Genomic DNA, 22391 nt, shown 5'->3' with positions numbered 1-22391 from the left:
CTTCCTTCCATTTTTGTTTCCTGCCTTCTCCTCCAAGCTGAGGAGCTATTTATTGAGTTGTTTTGTCAGTCTGAATTAGACATTGACTTTCATGGGTGTTTGGTTGGTCAGCTGTTTGTCATGCCTTCCCACTAGCAAATTAGTCATGCCAGCCCCGAACAAACTGCTGTCCTCCCTTCCAAAAATACAGCAGGCTTTAGCCGAAACACTTGTAGAGCAGTGCCTTGCAACATGGCTGGTGTAGCATTCTGGAAAGAGATCTGCTTCCCAAACCCTGAGCGACCGTGGGTGGGGGGCAGCACGCCGTGCCACTTGCCATAATACCCCAGCAGGCTGACCAGGAGCAGCGGTTGGGGAGGGGAGATCCTAAAGCACAGCTCTTCTCCAAGGAGAAACAAATCTGTTCTAGAGCCTGCTGTTGTGTCACTGTTGCCAAAGGCCATCGGGATTGCAGCACCCCTTGACCCCGTGCCTGGTCAGAACCTTGATTTGGAAATTATGCTGTACTAACTCTATGACTTCCATTCATCTGATCAGAAATAAATACTGGATTTGAAAAACAATCCCAGCTTAGGTTTCTTGTTCTTGGGGACAGGACGTGCTGCCTGCTTATGGAGTGCCTGACGAGTATTGCTAAGAAGCAGATGATGGGATCTCCATTTCTACATCTCATTTTGCTGGGTTTTATGTGGGAATAGAGGGGCATCATGCTTCAGCCTGGTGAGTCAGCAGTCATTTCCAGGCGCTGTGGGAAGCTGATGGCTGCTCAGCATAGCATGCTTTCAGGAACCAAAAAACCACAGCAAGCCTGCTGCAAAGATCAGCATGCTCTGGGATGAAATCCCCTCTCCCCCACCCCCCACACTGCAGCTGTGTTCCTGAGCGCCTGCCCAGTTTAGCTGCTATTGAGAAGTCTGCTGATGCTTGCAGTCACACTGACCTGCAATAATGTTGGAGGCTTGTGTTTGAACAAGGCCAGGCAGCTTCATCCTCACGTGTGCCAACAAAACCATTCCCAGGCTCACTTGGACTGGAGTGGGTTGTAGATGTGGGTAGTGATGTGTACTGCCACTGGAAACCTCCTCCTCTGGGTAGATGGAGGAGTAGGAGTGATGTTTTCAGCTGCACTGTGTGCTATACTCTGAGGCACTGCAGAGTCAGGAGGCTCTTCTTTGTCATGGTTACCTAGCTGTTGCTGTGTTTTCATCTATTTAATGCTGTAGAGCGTGAAGGGATCCAGTGCATGGGGAGGATTTTACAACAGCTTGCTTGTTAGCAGCTGTGCATAAACTGTTCCTGCCTTTTGGCTTTAGACAACAGGTCGTACTGCCCCTTCTTCAGGGGACCACTGGGAAATGGGCAAGGCACAGGCCAGCCCTTGAGACACCAATACCCAGGACTTGGGAGAATGGTTGGGAACAAACTGCACTTGTGTTTTTCCCTTGACCTAGTTGAGAAGACCAGATTTGTTCCCACTAGGAAAGTCTTTTGTCATGATCTGTTTCACTTCCTCACTTCTCTTCTTGTCAATGATTTCCATCTCCCGCATTTTCTGCAAAGCACAAAGGGGAAGGGCTGAATGAGGAGAATGCCAGGAGGTTTTGTTTTCCCCTCCTTTTTTCTTTTGTCAACTCCAAGAACAAAGGTTCTCCTTCCCTGATTAAGTTGCATGCAGATGTGAAAAGAAAGGCTGAAAATGACATGATCCAGTTCCTCAAATTCATGCCCTTCTTTTGCTGCACAAGCAAACCCTCCCCTCCTCTTTCCTGGTCGGCTGTCAGAAGGAGACTGTTTTAAAGATTCTGACATGGGTGATGCCCTCAAGGCACTGTGTGGCACCAGTGATGCCAAGAATCGTACGTACCTGTGAGATTTCAGAGAAGATAATTCTCTGATACTTCTTGCCCTGTCCTAGGGCTTCCATCTCTGCCAGGAACTCCCTCCTCTCCTGAACTTCGTTCACCACTGACAGACAAAAGAAAACACTGTGGAAACAGGATCCAGGCAAGAAAACGCATTTCCATCTGGCTGTGAGCCCTCAAGCCCCAGTTCTGCTGTGACAGTGGCTCCACAAGGGAGGAATGGTATCCACTCTAACACTCACACATCTTGTCCACGCCACCAAAACACTTTGGCAGTCCTAAGGGACACTTAGTGGGAAGCCACTGTCCCCTGCACAGCTCCTTTCTGCATCCAGCAGGAATGGCAACTTTCTGCTTTTCTTTGTACCGGACAGTTCACTCTTTGTACAGGAATTTTTTATTATTTGCCAGCTGTCAGTCTGTGCTGCCCTGGTTAAGGAAGGGCTGGCTGAAGTGCTCGTATACACAGAAGATTTAAATACAGAGAAGTAGGTATAGGGCAATGTTGTGCCATCCCTGTGCAAGCCAAAGTATACCGCTGCTAAAATTCTGCTTGGAGTCAAAGTAAATACAGGCTAAACCACAGTCAGAGTGGTTCCACTGAGTTATGCTGGCTGGAGAAAGGATCCACAGTACGTGGGCTTTCTGCCCAGGCTACCCTTGCAAATCACTAGGTGTTCCTCCGCCAGCACTTTGTCTTGTGTGGGCAATCTACACAGCTTGTGTCTGCCAGCAAACTGCTGCAGTACAACTTCTGCAAGGAAGTGCAGATCACAGCAGCACAGCGCTCTGGCCTTCCTCCTGGAGCCTGGCATCTGTAGCTTTTCACCAGGGGCTTCAGATCTGTGGCTGCACAGCCTGTCACCCCAACCCTTGGAGGGAGCAGCTGCCCAGGCCACCCCTGTGCCTTGCTCTAGATCACACAAAGACATACGTTCTTCAAAGCGGTCAAGCTCAGGCGTCTCCTCTTCCTTTGTCCGAACCAGCATCTGTTTCACTCGGTGCTGCACCACATCTTTCCCAGTTGCTAAGATATTTTGGAGCCTCTCCTTTTCCCTTTCCAAATCTCCTGTGAATGCCGTGGATAAAAGTGAATTGTTAGCAGCATGTCTTCTCAGCAAGGAGCTGCCTGCTCTGCTTTGCTGCTAGTGATGGCAGAGGAAGCATCATGTCAGTGCATCCCCAGACTGAACTGTGCTACACGTGGTGAAGGGCAAACCAACCTGACCTCAAAGGTTTCACCCATGTTTACAAGCTAGGAAATTACATAGCGCTCTCTTCCTACGCAGGATTGTGTGAGTTCTTGTCACCTATTGTCCCCATAGTCAGCAGGAAGAACTGTGAGCATTTGCAGCAGGCACTCCCTCAGAGATCTCTATTTAAGTATCTTTGAAGACAGAAGGTGTGAAGAGAAGAATAATTAAGAATACCCCCTAAGGGTGCTGAGGAGCTAGACATAAGGGAAAAAGAGGGACTGAGCAGCACAATTCATTTATCTGTGATGTTTGCTGACTTACTCCTTGCCTGTGGCCTGAATTTCTCTCGGGTATAGGCATCTCCTGCCCGGCAGACCTCAGCAGGCCGAAGGTGAGGTTTAGCTGACAGCTTGCTTGGCTGACAACATGGAGGGGAGGAAGCAGGCGGCCTGGGCACTGGTTCTTGGCTGGAGGTGGGGTGGCACTGGAGGGGCAGAGGATCTCCCCCTGGAGAACAAACCCAACACGCTGATGTCAGACACAGAAAAGTCCGGGCAGGTGGCCGCAACCTACCACTGGCAGAAGATCATAAAATCAAAGAATGGCTTAACTTGGAAGGAGCCTCAAAGCCCACGCAGTTCCAGCCCCCTGTCATTAGTAGGGCTGCCACCCACCAGCTCAGCTGCCCAGGGCCCCATCCAACCTGGCCTTGAGCGCCTCCAAGGATGGGGCACCTCAGCTTCTCTGGGCAGTCTGTGCCAGTGCTTCACCGCCTGCTGAATGAAGAATTCCTTCCCAATATCTAACCTAAATTTCCCTTCTTTTAGTTTAAAGCCACTCCCCCTTGTCCTATCACCATTTGACAGTGTAAAAAGTCTGTCTCCGTCCTGCTTGGAAGTTTCTCTCAAGTACAGGAAGTCCACAGTGAGGTCTCCCCAAAACCTTCTCTTCTGCATGCTAAACAAGCTCAGTTCCCCAAGCTTGCCTTCCCAGCAGAGGTGCTCCAGCCCTCTGATCATCCCTGTGGCCCTTCTCTGGACCCATTCCAACTGCTCTGCATCCTTCTTGTGTCAGGGGCCCCAGGCCTGGACATGGTACTCCAGATGGGACTTCATAAGGGCAGAGTGGAAGGTGACAGCCACCTCCCTTCACCCTGCTGCCACCTTTCTCTTGATGCAGCCCAGGATGCAGGTGACCTTCCAGGCTGTAGATCCTGGTTCCACCGAAGCCTCACACCATCTCACCATGTCCCTTGGGCAGATCCCTAGGGACATCTCAGTGAGCACCCACGCAAAACGCAGAGAGAACAGAACATGTGTCCCCAGTCAGACAGAAGGAGAGTGCCATCCCTCAGTGCGAGCAGTAGAAGGGGAGGAGAGCGATGTAAGCACCACTCACGCCTCAAGCAGTCCATCAGGCATCGCCTCTGGAAGTTCGTCAGCTTCGACTCTTCCATCAGGGCTGAAAAACAGCAGCTACGTGTCACCACACGACGGGGCAAGCTGGGGGGAAGTGTAGTTATCCGACTGCTCCGCAGCGCCCACGGCAGCACTCGCCGCATCCCCGGGGCCTTCCCTCTGGCAAAACCCGTTACCTCTCAGCACCTCCCGGGTCTCGAGGCTGTACCGGGCTCTGCCTCTTCCCGCTGGCCTCCTTCCCACAGACGAGGCCATGGCCGGTGGCGACCGTGGAGGAGGAAGATAGGAGAGGGCGGCGGCAGAGCGGCGTCCCGTCTCCGTGGCAACGGCGCCGCCGGGTCACTTCCGGAAAACGGCACGGCGGGAGACCGGAAGTAGGTCGTACTTCCGCCGGAGAGAGGGGGAGCAAGATGTCGGACAACGAGGACAAGTGAGAGCGGGGCTGGGGGCGGTGGATCGGTTCGGGGTCGGGGTCTGAGCCTGGATCAGCTCTGAGAACGGCTCCAGGCCCTGTCCCCCAGCGCGCCGTGCGCTTGTCTCTCTCCCGCAGCTTTGATGGGGATGACTTCGATGATGTGGAGGAGGACGAGGGGCTGGATGACCTGGAGAACGTGGAGGAGGTGCGTGCTGTGCAAGGCTCGGCCGGCTGGCCCGCTGCTGGGATTGCGGGCGAACTGTAATGGTGCTGTGCTTTTCCCAGGAGGGACAAGAGAACGTGGAGATCCTCCCCTCCGGAGAGCGCCAGGCAGCGAACCAGAAGCGCATCACCACCCCCTACATGACCAAGTACGAGCGGGCCAGAGTTCTGGGCACGCGTGCGCTCCAAATAGCGTGAGTATCCTTACCTGTATCCCTACAGCAGGACTGTGTTCTTCTGACGTCTCACCCTGTTCAAGTTGTTTCCTTTCTCCCTAAAACCTCATGTGATCTTTTGCCTGACAGTTGAGGTTGGGAATCACCATCTCTGCCAACACTGAAAAGCAGTGCTGTGAGCCATCAGACACGTGAATTCTGAATTTCACCCTAGCTGACTTTACGGGTTTTGTGCCTAGAAAGGGAGATGCTCAGACACACCAGATTCATAGATACATTAGGTTGGAAAGGATCTACAAGATCATCTAGTCCAACCATCCTTCTACCACCATCCCTACCCACTAAGCTACTAATGAGCCTCTGAGGTCACAGGAAAAAGAGGTGGGGAATGTGGCATTCTGGTTCTGGTTTCTGCTTTTCTTAAGGCAGCCAGCACAAGCTGGGAAGCTCAGAACTACTTTTACAAAGTTACACTTTGAGGAAAGGGTACTGTTACATCATTAGTTGTTATCACAAGGCTGTAGTAACTTTAGGAATGGCATAGCTGTCCTGAAATCTTAAGCACACAGTTATATTGTGGCAAACTACATTTGCTAAGTATCTGGAATAGTGGAGCATCACTTCCAATAGGTAATAACATTTAAATCCCATTTTAAGTACTGTTGAGGCTAGCTCCTCTCAAATTTTTCCTCTTACCTGTCCAGATCTGTTTTAATAATACATGCCAAAAAGTTTTGTGGTTTTTGAAAAATTGCTTTGTAAGTGACATTTTTAGGCTGTGTTAAAATTGATCTGAAAGGAATTTTCTGAGTTCCATCTTAGCTCCATCCATCTTTAAGATTATGCTGATCTGATTATCACCTGTGAGGTCCTAAATGATCTTTGCTTAACTGTTGTTTGCCCACTTATCACTTCAGGAAGGAATTCTGTGTGTGGTCTTTCAACTGGTGGCAGGCTAGAACAATGGGAGGGATGGGATGGGCCAGTGCCAGGCCTTTAATCCAAAACATTATGCCTGGTGGTTCTGTTTCACCTCCATATTCTGCTTTTGGTGCTGACTCTAGGCCAGCAGCAGTCCCCCAGTGGCCTTACCCACACATAGTGTGAACTTCTCTTGTTTCTGCTGCCACCTGAGACAGATGGTTGTCAGCTGTGCCTGCTCTACTGTTACAGCCCTCACCAAAATACTTTTTTTTTCCTCTAGAGTAAAATCATAATCCATCATAAATCCAGCCCTTTGTTTTCCTCTGAAGGAAGCCTTGAAGACGCAAGCAAGTCAGAACACAAAGGATGCCCATTTTATAGCATTTCAACTCCTTATTGTTTTTAATTTTAGATCTACTCTCATTCTTCATGTTTAAGTACAGCACAGTGAGACTAGACAGGTGTGGATCTGACCAGCACTCAAGACCCAGCTGACTAGTAGAGGGATTGTTAAGAGCATTCAAGTGAAAACTCAATCTGTAGCTGCTTGGGGAAAACCTTCTTCCCAGAATGGATAAGAGTGCAATATGCGGTCTTGTGCTTTGCTGTCCCTTCTTTCTGCGCATTTCTCTGTGTTCTCTCAAGTGGCTGTTGATGTTTGTCCCAGGATGTGTGCCCCTGTGATGGTGGAGTTGGAAGGAGAGACAGACCCCTTGCTGATTGCCATGAAAGAACTCAAGTAAGTCCCAGCTTTTGGCAGTGTTTGTATTGCTTTCCATAAAGCAAGCAGTCCTGTGTTTATCTCAGCACTTAGCAACGTATTCCACGCAGTATATTCCAAGACAAGCTTCTTTTTCATCAACAACCACTTTTCTACCTTGGACCTTTTCCACAGCCACTCACTCCCATCCTAGGAGTTCTTGCAAACAGTAATGAGCAGTGCTGTGACCTCTTTTATATATGAATTATTTCTGTGATGAGAACCCAAGGTCCCCGTAAGGAATCAGTTTAATTCCCTGAAAAGAATCAGTTTGAAACAGCCTTCTGAGCAGACTTGTGTTCAAATGAGTTGCTGGCTTAAAAAAATAAAATTAGGTGCAGAGTAGTGACATGGAGACTCTGGTAAGAGCGTTGTTTCACTGCACCCTTTGATGCTTGGCTTATGATGCTAGCAGGAGGCACATTTCCTGCTTACAGAGAAATTCATTTGGATCCTTTGTGGTGGTTTCAGGATCACTTGTTAGAGGCCCACAGCAGAGAGCTGTGGTGGCTCACAGTTTGCCAGCATGGTCAGCAGATTACTGTCATAGGCAGGTATCCTTCAAGCAGAGTAACTGGATTCCTTCGCTTAAGTCCCTGTTCTTGAATTGATTTGTCCCTCTGCTCAGTGCATTGCAGTTGCTCTTGCAGATTTTATATTTATTACAGCTCCTTTATCACTGCCAAAACCTCCACGGCTGTGCTTCTGTGAGATCTCCAAATTCAGCCTGAGTTGATTCAGGTCATCTGAGCGTGTGCTCTAGAAAGCAGTCAGGGTGAAACACAAATTATAATGGCATCCTCTGCTGTGCCAAAATTAAATTGTAGTTCTTGGCACGAGGAATTTGCTTGTGGAAAAACAGCAGCCCTGGATGTGATCGTTACAGGTGATGTATTACTTTTCATCTCTGATATAGTTGTAAACTCAATGCCTGGGTTAGACTCTAGACCATCTAATTACATTTTGCACTTAAATCTGCTTCCATTAAGTCAAATTGTGTTCAGTGCTTCCTTGCTTTCTGATTGGAAGTGCTGTTAGGAGATGCTGTGTTCCTGTAGGTCTTTGATTGCTTTGAGACTTAGGCTGCTCAGTGCTTTGCACCTATGAGGGAGAATGTTGTTGGGGATTTCCAAATCATCCGTACTGCAGAGTTCTCTCATGAGCTTACTGAAGTCAGCCATGCTATTGCCTGTTGAAATGGCATAGCAAAGGCTCTGGCATTTCTCTCTCTCCTCCCTCCAGAGCACGCAAGATTCCCATCATCATCCGTCGTTACCTGCCTGATGGGAGCTACGAGGACTGGGGTGTGGATGAGCTAATTATCACAGACTGATCAGCCTCTGGCTCTTGCTTTTGACTCTTTCCTTCTCCAGCAGATGTTTCTATTTTTGTTTATATTTGTATAAATAAATTATAACTTCTTTCTTCCCTACACCACCTTGGTTGTTGCTGTTTCATTCTGTGTCAGTCTGCACAGGCGCTGTTTATTAATATTAGGGAGTCAAGTGCCATGCTTGTGAGCACTTTTTTTCCAACTGAGATGTTCCAGTTATGTTTTATCTAGGGTAAAGAGTGTGGTAGCTGCCTGCACTACAGCTCCTCCCTGTTTATAGAACCAACAGCCAATTAAAAGGCTGTTGTACAGAAGTGATCTTGCAGGTACATTGGCTTCAGAAAGACTCCAGCCCTTCTTAAAACAGGAGTGCTGAGACACCTCCATTGCTTCTCCCTACACAGTTGGGCCTTTGTGCCCTCAGCAGGTTGCTGTGGAAACCCCCAATTTCCTCTCTGGCCAGAGCTGACTGTGGGTCTTCTCAGGAGTATCGTAGAGCAGCTCTCATCAAATCACCTATTGTTCCCCTGCTCCTGCTGCTTATCAGTGCTGGGGATCCCCTTTCAGTGGCACTGCCCCAGCCGGAAGCACAGTCGCCAGTCACAGTCCCGCTAGCTCCACAGTTGGAGGTTAAATTGATCCTCTCTTTTCACTCAAAGTGCTTTTCCCTCACATGCAGTGGAGCTGATGGTCCTTGCTGCGTGAGTCCTCTCGACTTGTATGAACACCAGCAGCTCTTACAGTGGCACAGGAACAGTTAAACTCTAGAGTCCCCTTCTGTAATCTGTAGTGTGATGACAGATGGGTGATTTGTCCCATTAAGGTACCTGCATTCTCGCTTCTGATGTGCAAGAAGAAAAAAATGCAGCCCCTTGCTGAAATAAAAAGGTTAGGTGGATGCATTAAAATCTGGGAGGGCTTTCAGCCAGATACTGCTTGATTTTCACGTCTTAATCATCTCTGCTCCCAGGTTCTCACTCTGAGCTCTGGGGCAGAACGTGCTCTCCCTGTAGCAGGTGATCTTATTAAAAAGTGCACCTGTTGTTTCTGCTTTACATTGTTTTTACAGAGCCACAGGAAGGATTTTTCCACCTAGTTTATGCTCATGTTTGAAGCGTGTGTTCTTTGTGCTGTATATGTGATCAGTGCTTTCAGACAAGCACCAATATCCCAATGGGAGTTTATATACACCTGCCTGGGAACTCAGCTCATATAACCAGCTGCATATGTCCTCCTCTTAGTGCTCCCCATAAGAGCACACCCCCATCCACCCTTCCTTTGATGGTCTGTGCAGCGATGCATTGTGCACAGGTGGGGGAAGCAAGAATGCAAGAGCTAAATGGGTCCCTGGACAAAAAAGTTCTGAGGGAATATGGAGATGCATGCAGGTGTGGGAAGGGGGTTGACCCCAAGGAACACGAGTGCTTCCTGATCCAGGCCATCCTTACCAAGAAAAGGTTAATTTGCAGCACTGTGGCCTTCAGCCTTCTCCCCTCACCCTCCGTGGAATCCTTTAATCACGTTGGTGTGGTGAAATTTCAGCCCTGAAATGGTGCCTTTGTGCAATCGTTCTGGCGTCCGCCATGGAGCGCGGGGGTCGTTTTCTTGTCCTTTTTTTTTTCTTTTTTTTTTAAATAGCTTCTTTGTTCCCTGCCCGCCTCCCCTCCCCAGCCTTGCATCTGTATCAGATACGATTAAAGGGATAGGGAAGGATGCTGGGCCAGCTCCTGCTAGGCTGAGGGAGGAGTGGTTAACCCCTCTGTTACCAGCGGTGCTCTACTTGTGGGGGCACTCTTGGTTGAGAGGAGTTGTCCACTTCCACTGGAGAACAGTTGATGTGGAGCCCACTCCCTTTATTTGTTTGAAAAAGTGTAGAAGGGTACATGTGTATGGTTAAGTACTCTTTTCCCAGTTCTCTATTCAACCACACTGTGGTCCTTTTCTCTTCCACCTCTGTGATCAGCTCTCCTACCCTAGCTCTGCCATGGCTTCCCTTAGGTCTCCACATGAAGCTGCTCAGCAGTGCAATAGTCCCGGACCTTTCCCACAGCCCATAGTTTGGGGTAGAGATTTCTCCTCTCCATTGAGTGATCACAGTCCTATTTTGCACAGAACTGTTTAGATTGGCATCACTGGTTTTAGATGTCATTGGCCCTGTAAGGACCTCATCCGAAGTGTGCTGAATGCTCTGCATTTCCTAGACCTCCAGCATATTCTACCCAACCATTAAGTGTTCAGTGATCACAAACTCATGGAAGAGATCATGCTTCTGCTTTGAAGCCTTGGAGCCTATTCTTTTTTTGTTCAGCATAATCCTACCTTGTTCCCATTGGCCTTGAGAGATGTTCTCAAGCAGGCCGATACCCACTGCACATTTTCTTTGCACAGCTCTTGAGATAGTCTCATAGGATCTGACTGACCAACATGCTTGCTTTCAACAACTAGCTTACATACCTCAGTTCTTGACTACAGTATGTGTGGAAAAACAAGAGGAGTTGAGTTTCTACGAAGATACTAATGGTTGCTTCCAAAAGGAAATGGTTGCTTTCTAAAATACATCATTTTCTAGATGTGGGGAAGGTTTTTATGACTACCTTACAGCAATGTGGAGATGAGGAACCGAAAGGAAAAACTCTGCTCTCCTATTCTGTAGATAATTAATAATGAAGCTAAGAAATTATTGAGCGAAGCAGTGCTCTTCTTCATGGCATGGGCTGAGTTTTAGCTTAGGAACAGCAACCCATGTAAGAAATGGCTGGAGCTGGTTTATGAACAGGAGATGAATTTCATCCCCATGAAGGAGCACAGTAAGCCAGTTGGAGTTGTGGTTGTGTTCTCTCAGTGCTGGGCCAAGGAGAGCCATGCATGGGATCTGTGCAGTGTTGTGGTGATGCGTGACGGAGTGATGGAGAGGAAAAATCAGAGACTTTCAGGAAAGTGGTGAAAAAAATCCGGAGACAAGGAAATGAAACTTTTAAGTTTATTATTCCATATGTTTAATGCAGAGTTAATGATGCTAGGACAGCATAGAGACTGGGGAAAGGGAGCAGGGGGAGGAAGGTGCTACTTGCATAAATAAGAGGACAGGGCTCAAACAGGTTACATGCGTACAGGGATCAGACATTCTACATGATCTCTTGAGACACCACGAGGAGAGGTCATCCATAGCTAAGGGAGGTGGGAAAGGCATCTGACATCATATCAACAGAGGGAAACAGTGGCACGGATTGCAGTCCACGTTCGGTCGAAGTGTTTTATCTTTCTAGACTGAATTACCCGTTAGAAGGTCCCACAACGCATCTCTGCGATCAGTTGTCAGGAGTCACTTTTTCCTGCAGCAGCTTCTTTGCCAGTTCTCTCCCTGGCAGAACACACCACCCAGTCCTGGAGGTGACAAAGGAGAATTAAGCAGGCTGTCCTCAGGAGATGGGCTGAACAAAAGGGGTTGATCTGATTGCAAAAGCTGCTTGTTTCCAGCTTGGAACCCAGAGGTGAAGATGAGTTCTTCTGCACATAAGTGGGGTTATTTTCTTTGTAGTCATCCAATATTGGGTGCATTTCTACCTTGTTTAAATCCACAGGGATATCTTTCCATCCTGAGTGAAAGGAGGAGGGAGGTGCTGACAGATTGTGGTAATGTGATGAACAAACGAGCAGCGCTGTACACCCCATCAGCCTGAGTTTGGAGGAGGGTTCAAAGTGAGTACTGGAATATTGGAACCACATCTGGGTGTTGGCAAGTGCATAGTAGCTTTCTTGGTGCCTTCGCATTTTCAGCAGACACAGTGAAATGCTGGAGGAGCAAGGACCTGTTCTGCTGAGAGTTTGTTAGGATACTGAAGAGATTGGGAAGGACTGAGATGCCAGAAATCTGAGACACAAGTGAACGATAGAAATGAAATTGTAAGAAAGGAGGATTCACCCACAGCACCTGAATGATCCACAGATCCTTCCACACCTCTCCTCAACTCCTTACACGAGCATGCATACACACATACAGGTTATGATATGAGAAAGGCTGAGACTGACAGTGCAGTTCCTGAGTCCTCCACGTTGTTCAGTCAAGCCTTAAAAAATCCACGCAGGAAGGAGTGTGGGATTAAACAGATGGGGCAGAGGGAAGAGGCGGGGAGAAAAGCTAGCGTGCAGCTGTGGAAATCAGCAGGGAAGCAAGCGTAAGTTGGTCTTCCAGCAGGGATCAAGATTCATGCATGTGTGAATCTTAGGCAGGACTGCTGCACAACACTGATGCAAGGAAGCCGGCCATACCATCCTCCCTACTCCTCCCATGACGTATTCACCAAGGCTGAGCAAGCACCCTTCACCCGCAGCAGCTGACAAAGAGTTGGCCATGGTGGCCTTTTAGAAACACTTGCTAATTCACTGGAGGAGGTTGGGGAGGGGAAGGAAAGGACAGTCTCTCTCTTCTTACAGTCCAGGGTGCGCACAACGTAGCCCACCACGGACCCGTCACTCCATGTCTTGAGTCTTCCTCATCTAGAAGGCCAATAAGGTGTTGCAAGCCAGTTGTGTGGCCTGCGTGAAATCGGTACAGGGCGAAAGGACGAAAAACCTTCCTGTAGGCGAGTGAGCCAGCGATAGCCGGGGTCAAGAAAGGCACTTCCAGATACTCAGTGGGTTCTGGTGGCTGGATGGTGGCACTGAGTGACCTCGGAGTTCGGAGGCTCTTCTGCCTGTGCTGATTCTTCGGAGCCTTTCCGTCGCTGCTTTGGTCACTGTTCCCCTTTCCCTATGGTCTGGAGAGAGTCGTATACACAGGCTGTTCCCAATGTGTGGGACTATGGGACTGTGGCACAGAGGGTGCAGGGTCAGAGATGGCAGTGTAAAGAGGACGCTGGGAAGGTCCCATATAGGAGAAGGCAGAGTAGAGGCCGGAGGCTTGGCTGGAGTGGCTGTAGTAGGGTCCTGAGGGCTGGTGATCAGGATAGTCAAACTGGGGCCTGGAGATGGAGGGGAAGGCCGAACCGTAGTGGGGCAGACTCAGGGATGTGTAAGCTATCTGGGAGGTGGAGGGCTGATCCGTGTAATGGCCTCCAGGGGCAGACCCCTCCGTTTTCACCTGGGCCTTGGAGTCCACCACTGGTGATGTGGTGGCAGACAAGGAGACTCCGTGCTGCTTGGAGATCCAGGCTGAGTGTCCGCTGGCCGCAGCCAGGGCGCTCCCAAGGCCATAGCCAGCGGCCGCCGCGTAGCCCCCAACATGGCCAGGGTGGCCGGCGTGTCCGTTGGGTGGCAGGTACTGGTCGAATTCGTTGACGTCAAAGGTCTCCATGTTGGACATCACTTCATGGCTGATCTCCCCGATGTCCACGTTGCCAAAGTCAATGTGTGGCTTTCCCCCTTCCCCTAGGGAACGCCCTTCTCTCTTGGAGTCGGCTTTGCCTGCCTGCAGCTCGGTCTTAGGGGTGGTGGGAGGAGTGGGAGGGCCGTGGCTCTGACCTGCAGCGTGAAAAACATTTTGAGGAGGAGAGAGAGACAAGAAGTGAGTTACTGCTTTACACCTGGGCAGCAGCACACATCATATCTGCTCCTCCCAGTAAGTCATGAGCAATGTGAGACATATCCCAAAGCTGATTGCTTGTTTCCCTGAGCTTCCCGGCTGTTTGTCACCTACCAGTTGGTTCACAGAGCTGTGGAAACTCACCTGAAGAGTGCTCCGGGTGCCCATCTGACATGGGCGACCCTTCCCCAGGATGCCTGTGGTCCAGGTGGGCGTTCTTGTAGTGAGCCTGGATAGCAGCGGCCCCGCCAGCCTCCCCCTCCACCTGGCCCTCGCCCTCGCCCTGCGTGGCCTTGCCATTTTTCCGCCTCCGTGGCTGGTACTTGTAGTCGGGGTGATCCTTCTTGTGCTGCATCCTCAGCCGCTCTGCCTCTTCGATAAAGGGACGCTTATCGCTTTCATTCAGCAGCCTTCAGGGTCAAGATGGTAAAAAAAGAGGGGGAAGGAGAGGGGCAGGTACATCAGAAAAAGAATCCTGATATGCAGCATTGTGGGACAATGCATATAAATCCGGCCATCGTGGTCAGTGCCAGTGCTGGGTCACCCTTTCCCATTATGCTCAACAGCCTCACTTATCTTTTGGTTTCAACCCCAAAGGAAACTTTAAGGCTCTACTGAGCAAAAATGGTAGTGACTGGTGTTGGCAGCCATAGGCTGAAGCACAAATATCTGGCTCTTCTTACTGTAAAAAATCAACTTCTATGTCACTGTGCCTTGTAGTAATAGATGAACCTTGGTCTCTGGATAAAAGACATACGAATGTGAGGTCCTTCTCTGTACTCCTGCCTGATCATGAGCTACTCTGAGTAAGATAGAATCTCCAAAGAAACCATGCAACACACAGGCATGACGGCTCAGAGAGCAACTTCATTGCTCAAGGCTCTAACAGATTCCCACTTGGAAACACTTCAGTTTAATTTTATCATTTTCCTCTCAAATATACTTGTGACTCAAAGTCATCCTGCTTCTGGTCAGAGAGCAGTGCCCTCAGAAGGGACCCATCTCAGCTACTGCTGGGCTCATAAACAGCAAAATATTTTCCATTTATGAGCTGCCCGCCTCTTTTTCCTCCCAACAAAAGAATTGCCTGGGGATGGGGATGAGCCAGCATCATGGTACCGCTGAAGCCTTTAGCTTTAAAAGTAACTTATTCTGCTCAACTGTAAGCACTGTTGTAGACAAAAAGGCCTGGACAGACCTGAAAAACTGAAGGTAAGAAAGGAGGAGTATGCAGGTGGAGTTGCAGAGGAGGATCAAAGGGTTCATCGGAGGCTGGTTTTTGAGCACCCTCTGCCCATCAGCTGGAAGATGTGTGGCGGTCTGCAGCCCATTATGGTGCTGACCTGGGTTCACTCCAGGCAGCCTGAGAAGGTCACGGCCGCACACTGCATTCCTCCACAGCCTTAATCCTGCAGCTTAAAGCAACTCAGCCACCGTGAATCCAGCACCAGCTTTTCTGTTCCCCTCCCACCACCCTTCACCATGCTCACGGCTCCAGGAGGGCTCTAATCCCTCTGCCAGTGCTGCTCCACTCTGCTCTCCATGGTGTCTAAAGGACAGCCTGTCCTAGGCATCAAGGACTGGGAGGCAATCTCACCTCATTCTTGAGAACAACCCTTCTCCACGGGAGATGAAGAAGGGACAGTCAGGCTGGTATCAGGAAAAGGCTGCTCACCAGAAGGTGGTCGGGCCCTGGAACAGGTTCCCCAGGTCAGTGCTCACAGCACCAATCTTACTGGAGTACAATGCTCTCAGACAGATGGTCTAATTTTTGGGTGGTTCTGTGTGGAGCCTGCAGTTGGACTCAATGGTCCCTTCCAACTCAGAGTATTTTATGATTCTATGAAAGGAGAGAATGGAGGCGAACCGGATTCTTAGAACACTTCACTACAAGGAAGCTTGGGCTCAAGCTTCTCTACACTCCCAACACAGTTAGTAGCAAAACTAATTAGATGGTTGGAAATGGAAGGTCTCATTTTACATAGGTACCCCTTGGAGGAGGAGGCTGGATGTTGGACAGAGGAGACAAGCAGTAGAGACCAGAGCTCAGCCTTCCATATCTGCCTCCTGGAAACAGAGTCACTCGGGTCTGCACTGGAGCCAGCTCCCTGCCCTCTGTTGCTGCCTGGTCCTCTCACCTCCTCTCTCCTGGCCAGCAGCCTGCTGGCAGTGCCACCAGCAGGACAGCGGGAAGTCCACTCCCTGTGCCTTTGTCTTCTCCTTCCCCAGCCTGCCTGCTCCCTCCTCCCTCTCACTAGGATCAGAGCTCAAATCGGCTTTAGCAAAGTGAAACTGGTGCGAGCAGGCAAAGGCCAGGAGATTTGGGGGATTTGGATTTCACTTGCTTCCTGCCCTCCCCCCCTGCCCCCCGCACTCTCCCATCGATAATGCAAAGGAATCTCGCATGGGCAGAGAACTTATGGATCACAGAGCAAAGCCCTCATGGGGCTTAACGCAGCCATCTCCACCCAGCCTGGGACCAAGAACCCCACTTTGGGAGGAGAAAGAGGAGTCAAAGTCTTCCCTCCTGCCTTTCTCCTCTTTCTCTTTCACCACCTGGCATTGTGCCGTGCTGCCACAGCCTGATCCTATCCCAGGGCTCAGCTGCCGATGAGTCAGGCCGGTGGGGATGGGATCTCCTGGTGCATGGCCAGGGATGGTTGGTCCTACACGTCCACAGCCCCAGAGCTCATGGGCATGACCCCATCCCTGGCGTTTTGCCTTGGTGAGGTGCAGGAAATGAGGGAGCTGCCACTCTCATACAAAGGTCTCTTCATCGGCTCTCCATGCCCCTCCCTACAGCCCCACTGTCCCCTTCTTCCCAACTCCTGCCCGGTTTTGGCCCCAGAGTTGTTGCTGGCTGGCACATTGGCTTAGAGTCACATCACACCAACATTTTCAGCAGCCAGCCTCCATTTGAGAGCTGCTCCCAACCTGCCTCAGGGAAGGAAGACAACCAAAGCGAGCTTTCATCAAGAATGGAAACCCTCTCTTCTCCTCCTCCCCCCCTTTCCCTCACCCTCCATTTTAGTACATTCACTTCTTCATCTGTATCTGTTGCATCTCAAGCGGGCAGACTGGGGGAAGTGGATGGGACCATAACCCCCACTCCAGCACTTGAATACCACAGCCACCGGGACAACTCTTGCAGCCTTTTGGGGCCCATGGAGAGCATGACAGTGGCACAGAGCTGGAGGGGCCACCAGCTGTCCCTGACATTCCCTTGTCCCTGCCAGCTCCCTTCTCACAAATCTGCTCATAAGTCAAATCAGTGCAGGGGGAAGGCAAGGAGAGAGGGTGGGGGACAATTGCCCTTCTTCCCCTAACTCCTTTCCCTTCAACCTCCCTGGGAGAGGTTTGTCCATGTGGCAGGGATGTGATAGGCATGGTACCAGAATACTGGACCAGCCTTTAAGAAGATTTTCCAGCCTCTGCCATCCCTACCAATCGCCAATCACTAGGCACTTGGTTTAAAGGTCTGCAGGCAGCCTCTGTGCTCACCAGCTCTCATTCTCTGCACTGCTAACACAGCCCCTACATTGTATAAGCTCACAGCAATATTTGTGGAAATAGAATTTGTCACGCACACCGATATATAGATGTTATACCTTCAGGGTACAGGAACACAATTGGAGGACAACCCGACTACACTACTGCTGGCAAGCAGAGACACTGGGGGCAAAGTGTGAAGAAGATGATAGATTCATAAATAAACAAATGGAAGAGGACACCAAGGTGTGGCTAGTAGGGGATGGCTGTGCCTGGTGGGGACAACAGATGCTGGGAGGGATAGAGTGAACTAGTGGGCTACCAGGCTTAAGGGGAAAGTGTGGTCCAGGCCTGAGAACGATGGGTCCAAGCCTAGCTTGAGGCTAGAGGCTGGTGGCAGAGCCCAAGGATGGAGCAGCAGATGGGGTAGAGGAAAGGAAAGAAAGCGGTGATCTAAGCAGGATGGAGTGAAAGGGCATCAGAGGAGACATCTGCCTCTGACCATCTAAAGAAATCCCTTTGCTCAGGTTATAGCACACATTGGTGGGTTGGAGCAAAGAAGTGAATGCAGCACACGGAGAAAACAATGCCTGAGGGCCCAGTTCTCCCTTGTGAACCATAAGGTTTGGAGTCAGGAAGAGACCTGCTGGTCAGGGCATGTTTTGCAAAAAATGTCTTGTGGCCCATCAGAGGCTGAGGGCTTCCTCTCATACAGTGCCACTAGGGCAGAGGAGGGAATGAGAGAGCCCCTTCACATGAGGCTGATGGCTGTGATGTATGTTGGTTGATGCAAGGCAAGGGGGTGACAGTGTGGGGGGCTAGCAGCGGGAAGTGTAACAGGGCAATGGTATTATTGTTATAGACAGCCCCATGAGGACAAAGTGGCTTGGCCAGCATGGCACCCATGAGCCACAACATAGCAGGATCTCTCTTTGTCCATTCCTCCCAACTGATGGCCTCACTGCACGTACACAGCCTGTCAATAGCAGGACCACCTCGGGAAGGATGGGAGGGGAATCAGCCCCTAGCTCCCTTTACCAGACCATCCTCCTTGGCACTGCTCAGAAAATAAACCCTGCTGGCTTGGGACCCAAGGTCAAACAGTCCTGGGGCAACCAAAAGTGAATTAAAGTTGAAAAGGCTCAGACCAGGTTCTGTCCATGCATAACTTTGCCCAGCAGAGGGTGAGCCAAGGAGACAAGATCTCATCAAGTAGGAGAGGATCAGGATAAGTGTCTTTGTTGGGAACAACAGGGAAAATCAGAGGGAAACAGGTGAAAAAGCAAAGTGTGGGCTCCACTTGGGATGGAGGTGAGTTCTGCCAATGAAGCTCTCACTACATATACAGGGTGTAGAACTCTTCCCCATTCTCCTAGATGCCTCCCGTCGGCATCTCCCAGCGAGGAAGCAGCTGGCATATGAGACACTCCTTCCATCCTATCCCATCTCCATACTTTCTCCTGACCACCAGGACACCTTCACGCGCCCACTCTTACCTCCAGAGCTTCCCCAAGGTCTTACTGAGCTCGGCGTTGTGGAGGTGCGGGTACTGGTCAGCCAATTTCCTCCGGGCAGCCTGCGCCCAGACCATGAAGGCATTCATGGGCCTCTTGACGTGGGGTTTGCTCTTGTTACTTCCATTGACCCGAACAGGCATGGGTACCAGGGTCCAGTCATAGCCACTCAGCACCTGGCTGACCGCTTCACGGATGCAGACAGGGAACTTGTCATCGTCCGCCTCCGAATCTTGCTGCTCCTTCTTGACCTTGCCCATCTCCCCATTCCCAGAGCCGGCGAGGTGCGGAGAGTTGTCTGACGCCATGGATGGTCCCGGTGAGAGGCAGTGGTGGTCTTCAGAACCCACTGGGCTCATCTCTACCTCTGACAGATCTTGGTCATCAGCCATGGTCACTTCCTTCTTCTCACTGGGGAGGGAAGGAAGGAAGAGAAAAACAAAGGAAAGAAAGGAGGAAAGAAGGAGGAAAAGAGAGAAAAGGAAAAGCAACTACCAAATCTGACTGGGACTCCACACTCTCCAAAGAGCAGACCACGAGACAGGGGCTGCTTGATAAAAGCGCAAGCAAAGCAATTGCCGTGCACACCGCAAAACCCGTGATCGATGGGGGTGGGGATGGGTCAGGGCCCTGACCCATCGTGAGCTCTTATCTCTCTGCAAATGTCCCAAACTGGCATGTGCAGAGGGGACTGTGGCAGCTGCCCAGCTGTGCCAAGGAATCATAGAATCATTCAGGTTGGAGTGACCACTAACTTTATGTAGTCCAACCATCAACCCATGCCTGCAACCGCTCTAGACCATGGCAGGATAAGGGGTTCTGGGGACACCACAGAAGGGAGCATAGAGCATTCTGTCTGCTTGGGGATAAACCAAAGGAACAGATCTCCCATCTCCTGGCTACCTCCAGAGCCCTAGGGGCAGTAGGAGAAAGTGCCTCTGTGACACCCCCACTGCCTGGCTGCTGCTTGCTGCGCCTAGAGCAAAGACCTAAATTGCATCTGCTTCGCATCCCCAAACTCATTCTTGTGTATGTACATATAAATGTGCGTATAAGTACACATACGCACCTACATATGCAGATGCAAACATACACACCAACTTGGAGAGAAGCCCAGGACCTGAGCTGCCTGCCCTGTGCACCCCTCCTCTCTCACTCTCTGCAGTCACCTCTGTAAGTCCCTGCCACAGCATCACTGTCCACTGATTGAAAAAGAAATGCTCTAAAAATTACGCGCCCCCCCCCCCCCCCCCCCCCCCCCCCATCTCCTGGGCAGAAGTTCAAAGGAGGAAAAAAAGAAAAAATAGGAGGCTACAGAAAAGCATGCCCCTCTTTTAGCTGCAAAAATCAATGCAGAGCAAAGGCTGCTGTCGCCCCGCTTTCAGGGGATGACATGCATCCTTGCCTGGGAAATTGAAAAAGTGGCAGAAAGTAGGAAAAATAAATGTGCGTGCCAGTGAGCTCAGGTAGGAAAACTTACATTGCTGGCTGGTGCGGGCAGCAAACCCTGTGAAGGCTGAGGATCCTGTCCCAGTGCCCCCTGTTCTCCCTCCGGCTGCGGGGCGTGCTGCCGGGGAGGTGCTCAGGCAAGTGCCATTCCTGGAGGGAGGCTTGGTTTTTACTAATGCCCCGGCTGGATGCCTCTCGCTGGCTTTGCTGCTTAGCACCGGGGGAGGGAAGGGTGGAAGGTGGAGCCAAGCATTGCTCAGAGCCAGGGCACAGTCAGAACGGGTGGGGAGGGGATGCTGCAGCCCCCCACCCCAAATTGGTGTTCCCCGCTTTTCCCCAGTGGGGATAGCAAGCTCAGCCCCAGGGGATTGGGGTTGCTGGGCACAGAGAGGGATATGAGGTGGTGCAACCCAGGGCTGAGTTCCCCTTCCTTCCCCCTGCCGCCACCGATGCTCTTATGGTCTCCATATCTCCAACATGTCCCTGATCCCCATAATGTTGTCTGGTGGGGACACCAGTGCACTGCAACAAGCTGGCCTAGGATCATGCAAAAAGAGAACATCCTGAGTGTGGAGAAGGGGATGCAAGAGGTCAGGAGCATCCTGAGGATGGAGGACATTAGATCCAGAAGAGCAGCACTCTGCAGGGTGGGTCATGCTAGCTTGAACCCACTTAGGACTCTTGTACCCTAAAAGTGGGGTCCTTGCAATATCTCCATCTCTGTGGGTTCTCACCAAGATAAAGAGGCTGCACTTCCTTGGATGTGTTGGATTGCTCCCGAAGGCAAATATGAGGTCTTCTGATGAGGACTGTCTCATAGTCATTCACTCCTTGCCGCTCATACACTGGAGCACATACAGGTTCTAATCACACAGCAGGTTAGAATGTTCCCACCAATTCTTCCAATTTCTAGCATGCACTTGTTGGCTTCTTCACTTTCCCTTCTCACTGGGGATGAGAAATTGCAACTCCGGTCCTGTAACCATGAGAGATCACCTATGAAATTCTGACCATGTTGCCAGATTCTCCTGAGCCAACAAGGAGACAGACCTAGCTGCTGCCCCAGCCCTTTGCTGGAGAGCCAACCTGAAGGTATGTAGCAAGAAAATGGAAGAAGGTGAATGACAGTAACCCAGTGAACAAAGTTCAAAGGATTTCAAAAACATTTTCAGCTTTTGTAGCAGATCTTCACTCTCCAGAATCTTTATGGTAGGAATAATGGTGCTGGCCAGGGAGGTACTGGGGTCACTGTCACTGGTGGTGTTCCAGAACCGTGTGGTTGTGGCACTGAGGATGTGGTCAGCGGGCATGGTGGGGGTGGGTTCATAGCTGGACCAGGTGATCTTAGAGGTTTCTATGATTCTATGATTCTGTGTAATACCCCAGAAGAACCCTGGCTGGCACCACTTGAAACAAGTCTTATGAGGAGTGGCTGAGGGAGCTGGGATTGTTCAGTCTGGAGAAGAGGAGGCTCAGAGGAGACCTTATTGCACTCTACCACTTCCTGAAGGGGGGTTGTGGTGAGGAGGGGGTGGGCCTCTTCTCCCTGATAAATAATGACAGGACGAGAGGGAATGGCCACAAGTTGTGCCGGGGAAGATTTAGATTAGACCTGAGGAAACATTTTTTCTCTGAAAGAGTGGTCAGGCACTGGAATGGCCTGCCTAGGGAGGTGGTTGAGGCACCATCCCTAGCGCTGTTCAAGAAGCGTTTAGATGAAGTGCCAAGGGATTTGATTTAGTAGTTCAGTGGGTAGGGATGGTGATAGGAGGATGGTTGGACTAGATGATCTTGTAGGTCCTTTCCAACCTTATGAACCTATGAACCTATGAACCTATAAACATACGGGAACCAGTCTCAAGGATGGTACTGAATATCTGAGCTAACGCACTCAGAATCCAGCATCAGTGCCGTGCTTCTTTGACCAAAGCAGCAGCTGGTGAGCCTCAATCCTTACAGAATGGGACAGTTCCTCCCACCAAGAGAGATCCCAGCTTCCAAGCCAGATGACCACGGCCCACTGGATGCAGAATCAAGGAAGCCACTGGGCCCATGGCATCTATGGAGAGAATGGGCCTGTGCTTAACTCCAGCAAGATAGTGAGTGGTAGAG

At 50.5% G+C, this 22391-nt stretch overlaps 3 protein-coding genes across 3 annotated transcripts; 1 reads left to right on the top strand and 2 right to left on the bottom strand.

The window, feature by feature from the left end:
• Window positions 1-1182: 1182 nt before the first annotated feature.
• On the bottom strand, window positions 1183-4731 carry CUNH22orf23 (chromosome unknown C22orf23 homolog). The gene is made up of 6 exons (XM_065741294.1): window positions 4653-4731; window positions 4457-4519; window positions 3380-3565; window positions 2797-2931; window positions 1865-1965; window positions 1183-1552 (listed from the first exon to the last, which is right to left on the bottom strand). Exons 1-6 carry the CDS (start codon window positions 4729-4731, stop codon window positions 1448-1450), a joined length of 669 nt encoding a protein of 222 aa, XP_065597366.1. The 3' UTR covers window positions 1183-1447.
• A 95-nt stretch (window positions 4732-4826) lies between these two features.
• Window positions 4827-8405, top strand: POLR2F (RNA polymerase II, I and III subunit F). The gene is made up of 5 exons (XM_065742988.1): window positions 4827-4906; window positions 5027-5096; window positions 5177-5307; window positions 6881-6952; window positions 8216-8405. The coding sequence occupies exons 1-5, from the start codon at window positions 4887-4889 to the stop codon at window positions 8304-8306; spliced, it is 384 nt and encodes a 127-aa protein (XP_065599060.1). The 5' UTR covers window positions 4827-4886; the 3' UTR covers window positions 8307-8405.
• A 2867-nt stretch (window positions 8406-11272) lies between these two features.
• On the bottom strand, window positions 11273-20421 carry SOX10 (SRY-box transcription factor 10). The gene is made up of 4 exons (XM_065742987.1): window positions 20311-20421; window positions 18813-19241; window positions 13972-14237; window positions 11273-13766 (listed from the first exon to the last, which is right to left on the bottom strand). The coding sequence occupies exons 2-4, from the start codon at window positions 19220-19222 to the stop codon at window positions 13057-13059; spliced, it is 1386 nt and encodes a 461-aa protein (XP_065599059.1). The 5' UTR covers window positions 19223-19241; window positions 20311-20421; the 3' UTR covers window positions 11273-13056.
• Window positions 20422-22391: the final 1970 nt, after the last annotated feature.

This window comes from Cyrtonyx montezumae, unplaced genomic scaffold, assembly GCF_038088225.1.
Source record: "Cyrtonyx montezumae isolate F1298 unplaced genomic scaffold, pur_monq_1.0 scaffold_3, whole genome shotgun sequence".
NCBI lineage: Eukaryota > Metazoa > Chordata > Aves > Galliformes > Odontophoridae > Cyrtonyx > Cyrtonyx montezumae.
The sequence above is the reverse complement of the archived record's forward strand: the minus strand, read 5'-3'. Positions and strand labels throughout refer to the sequence as shown.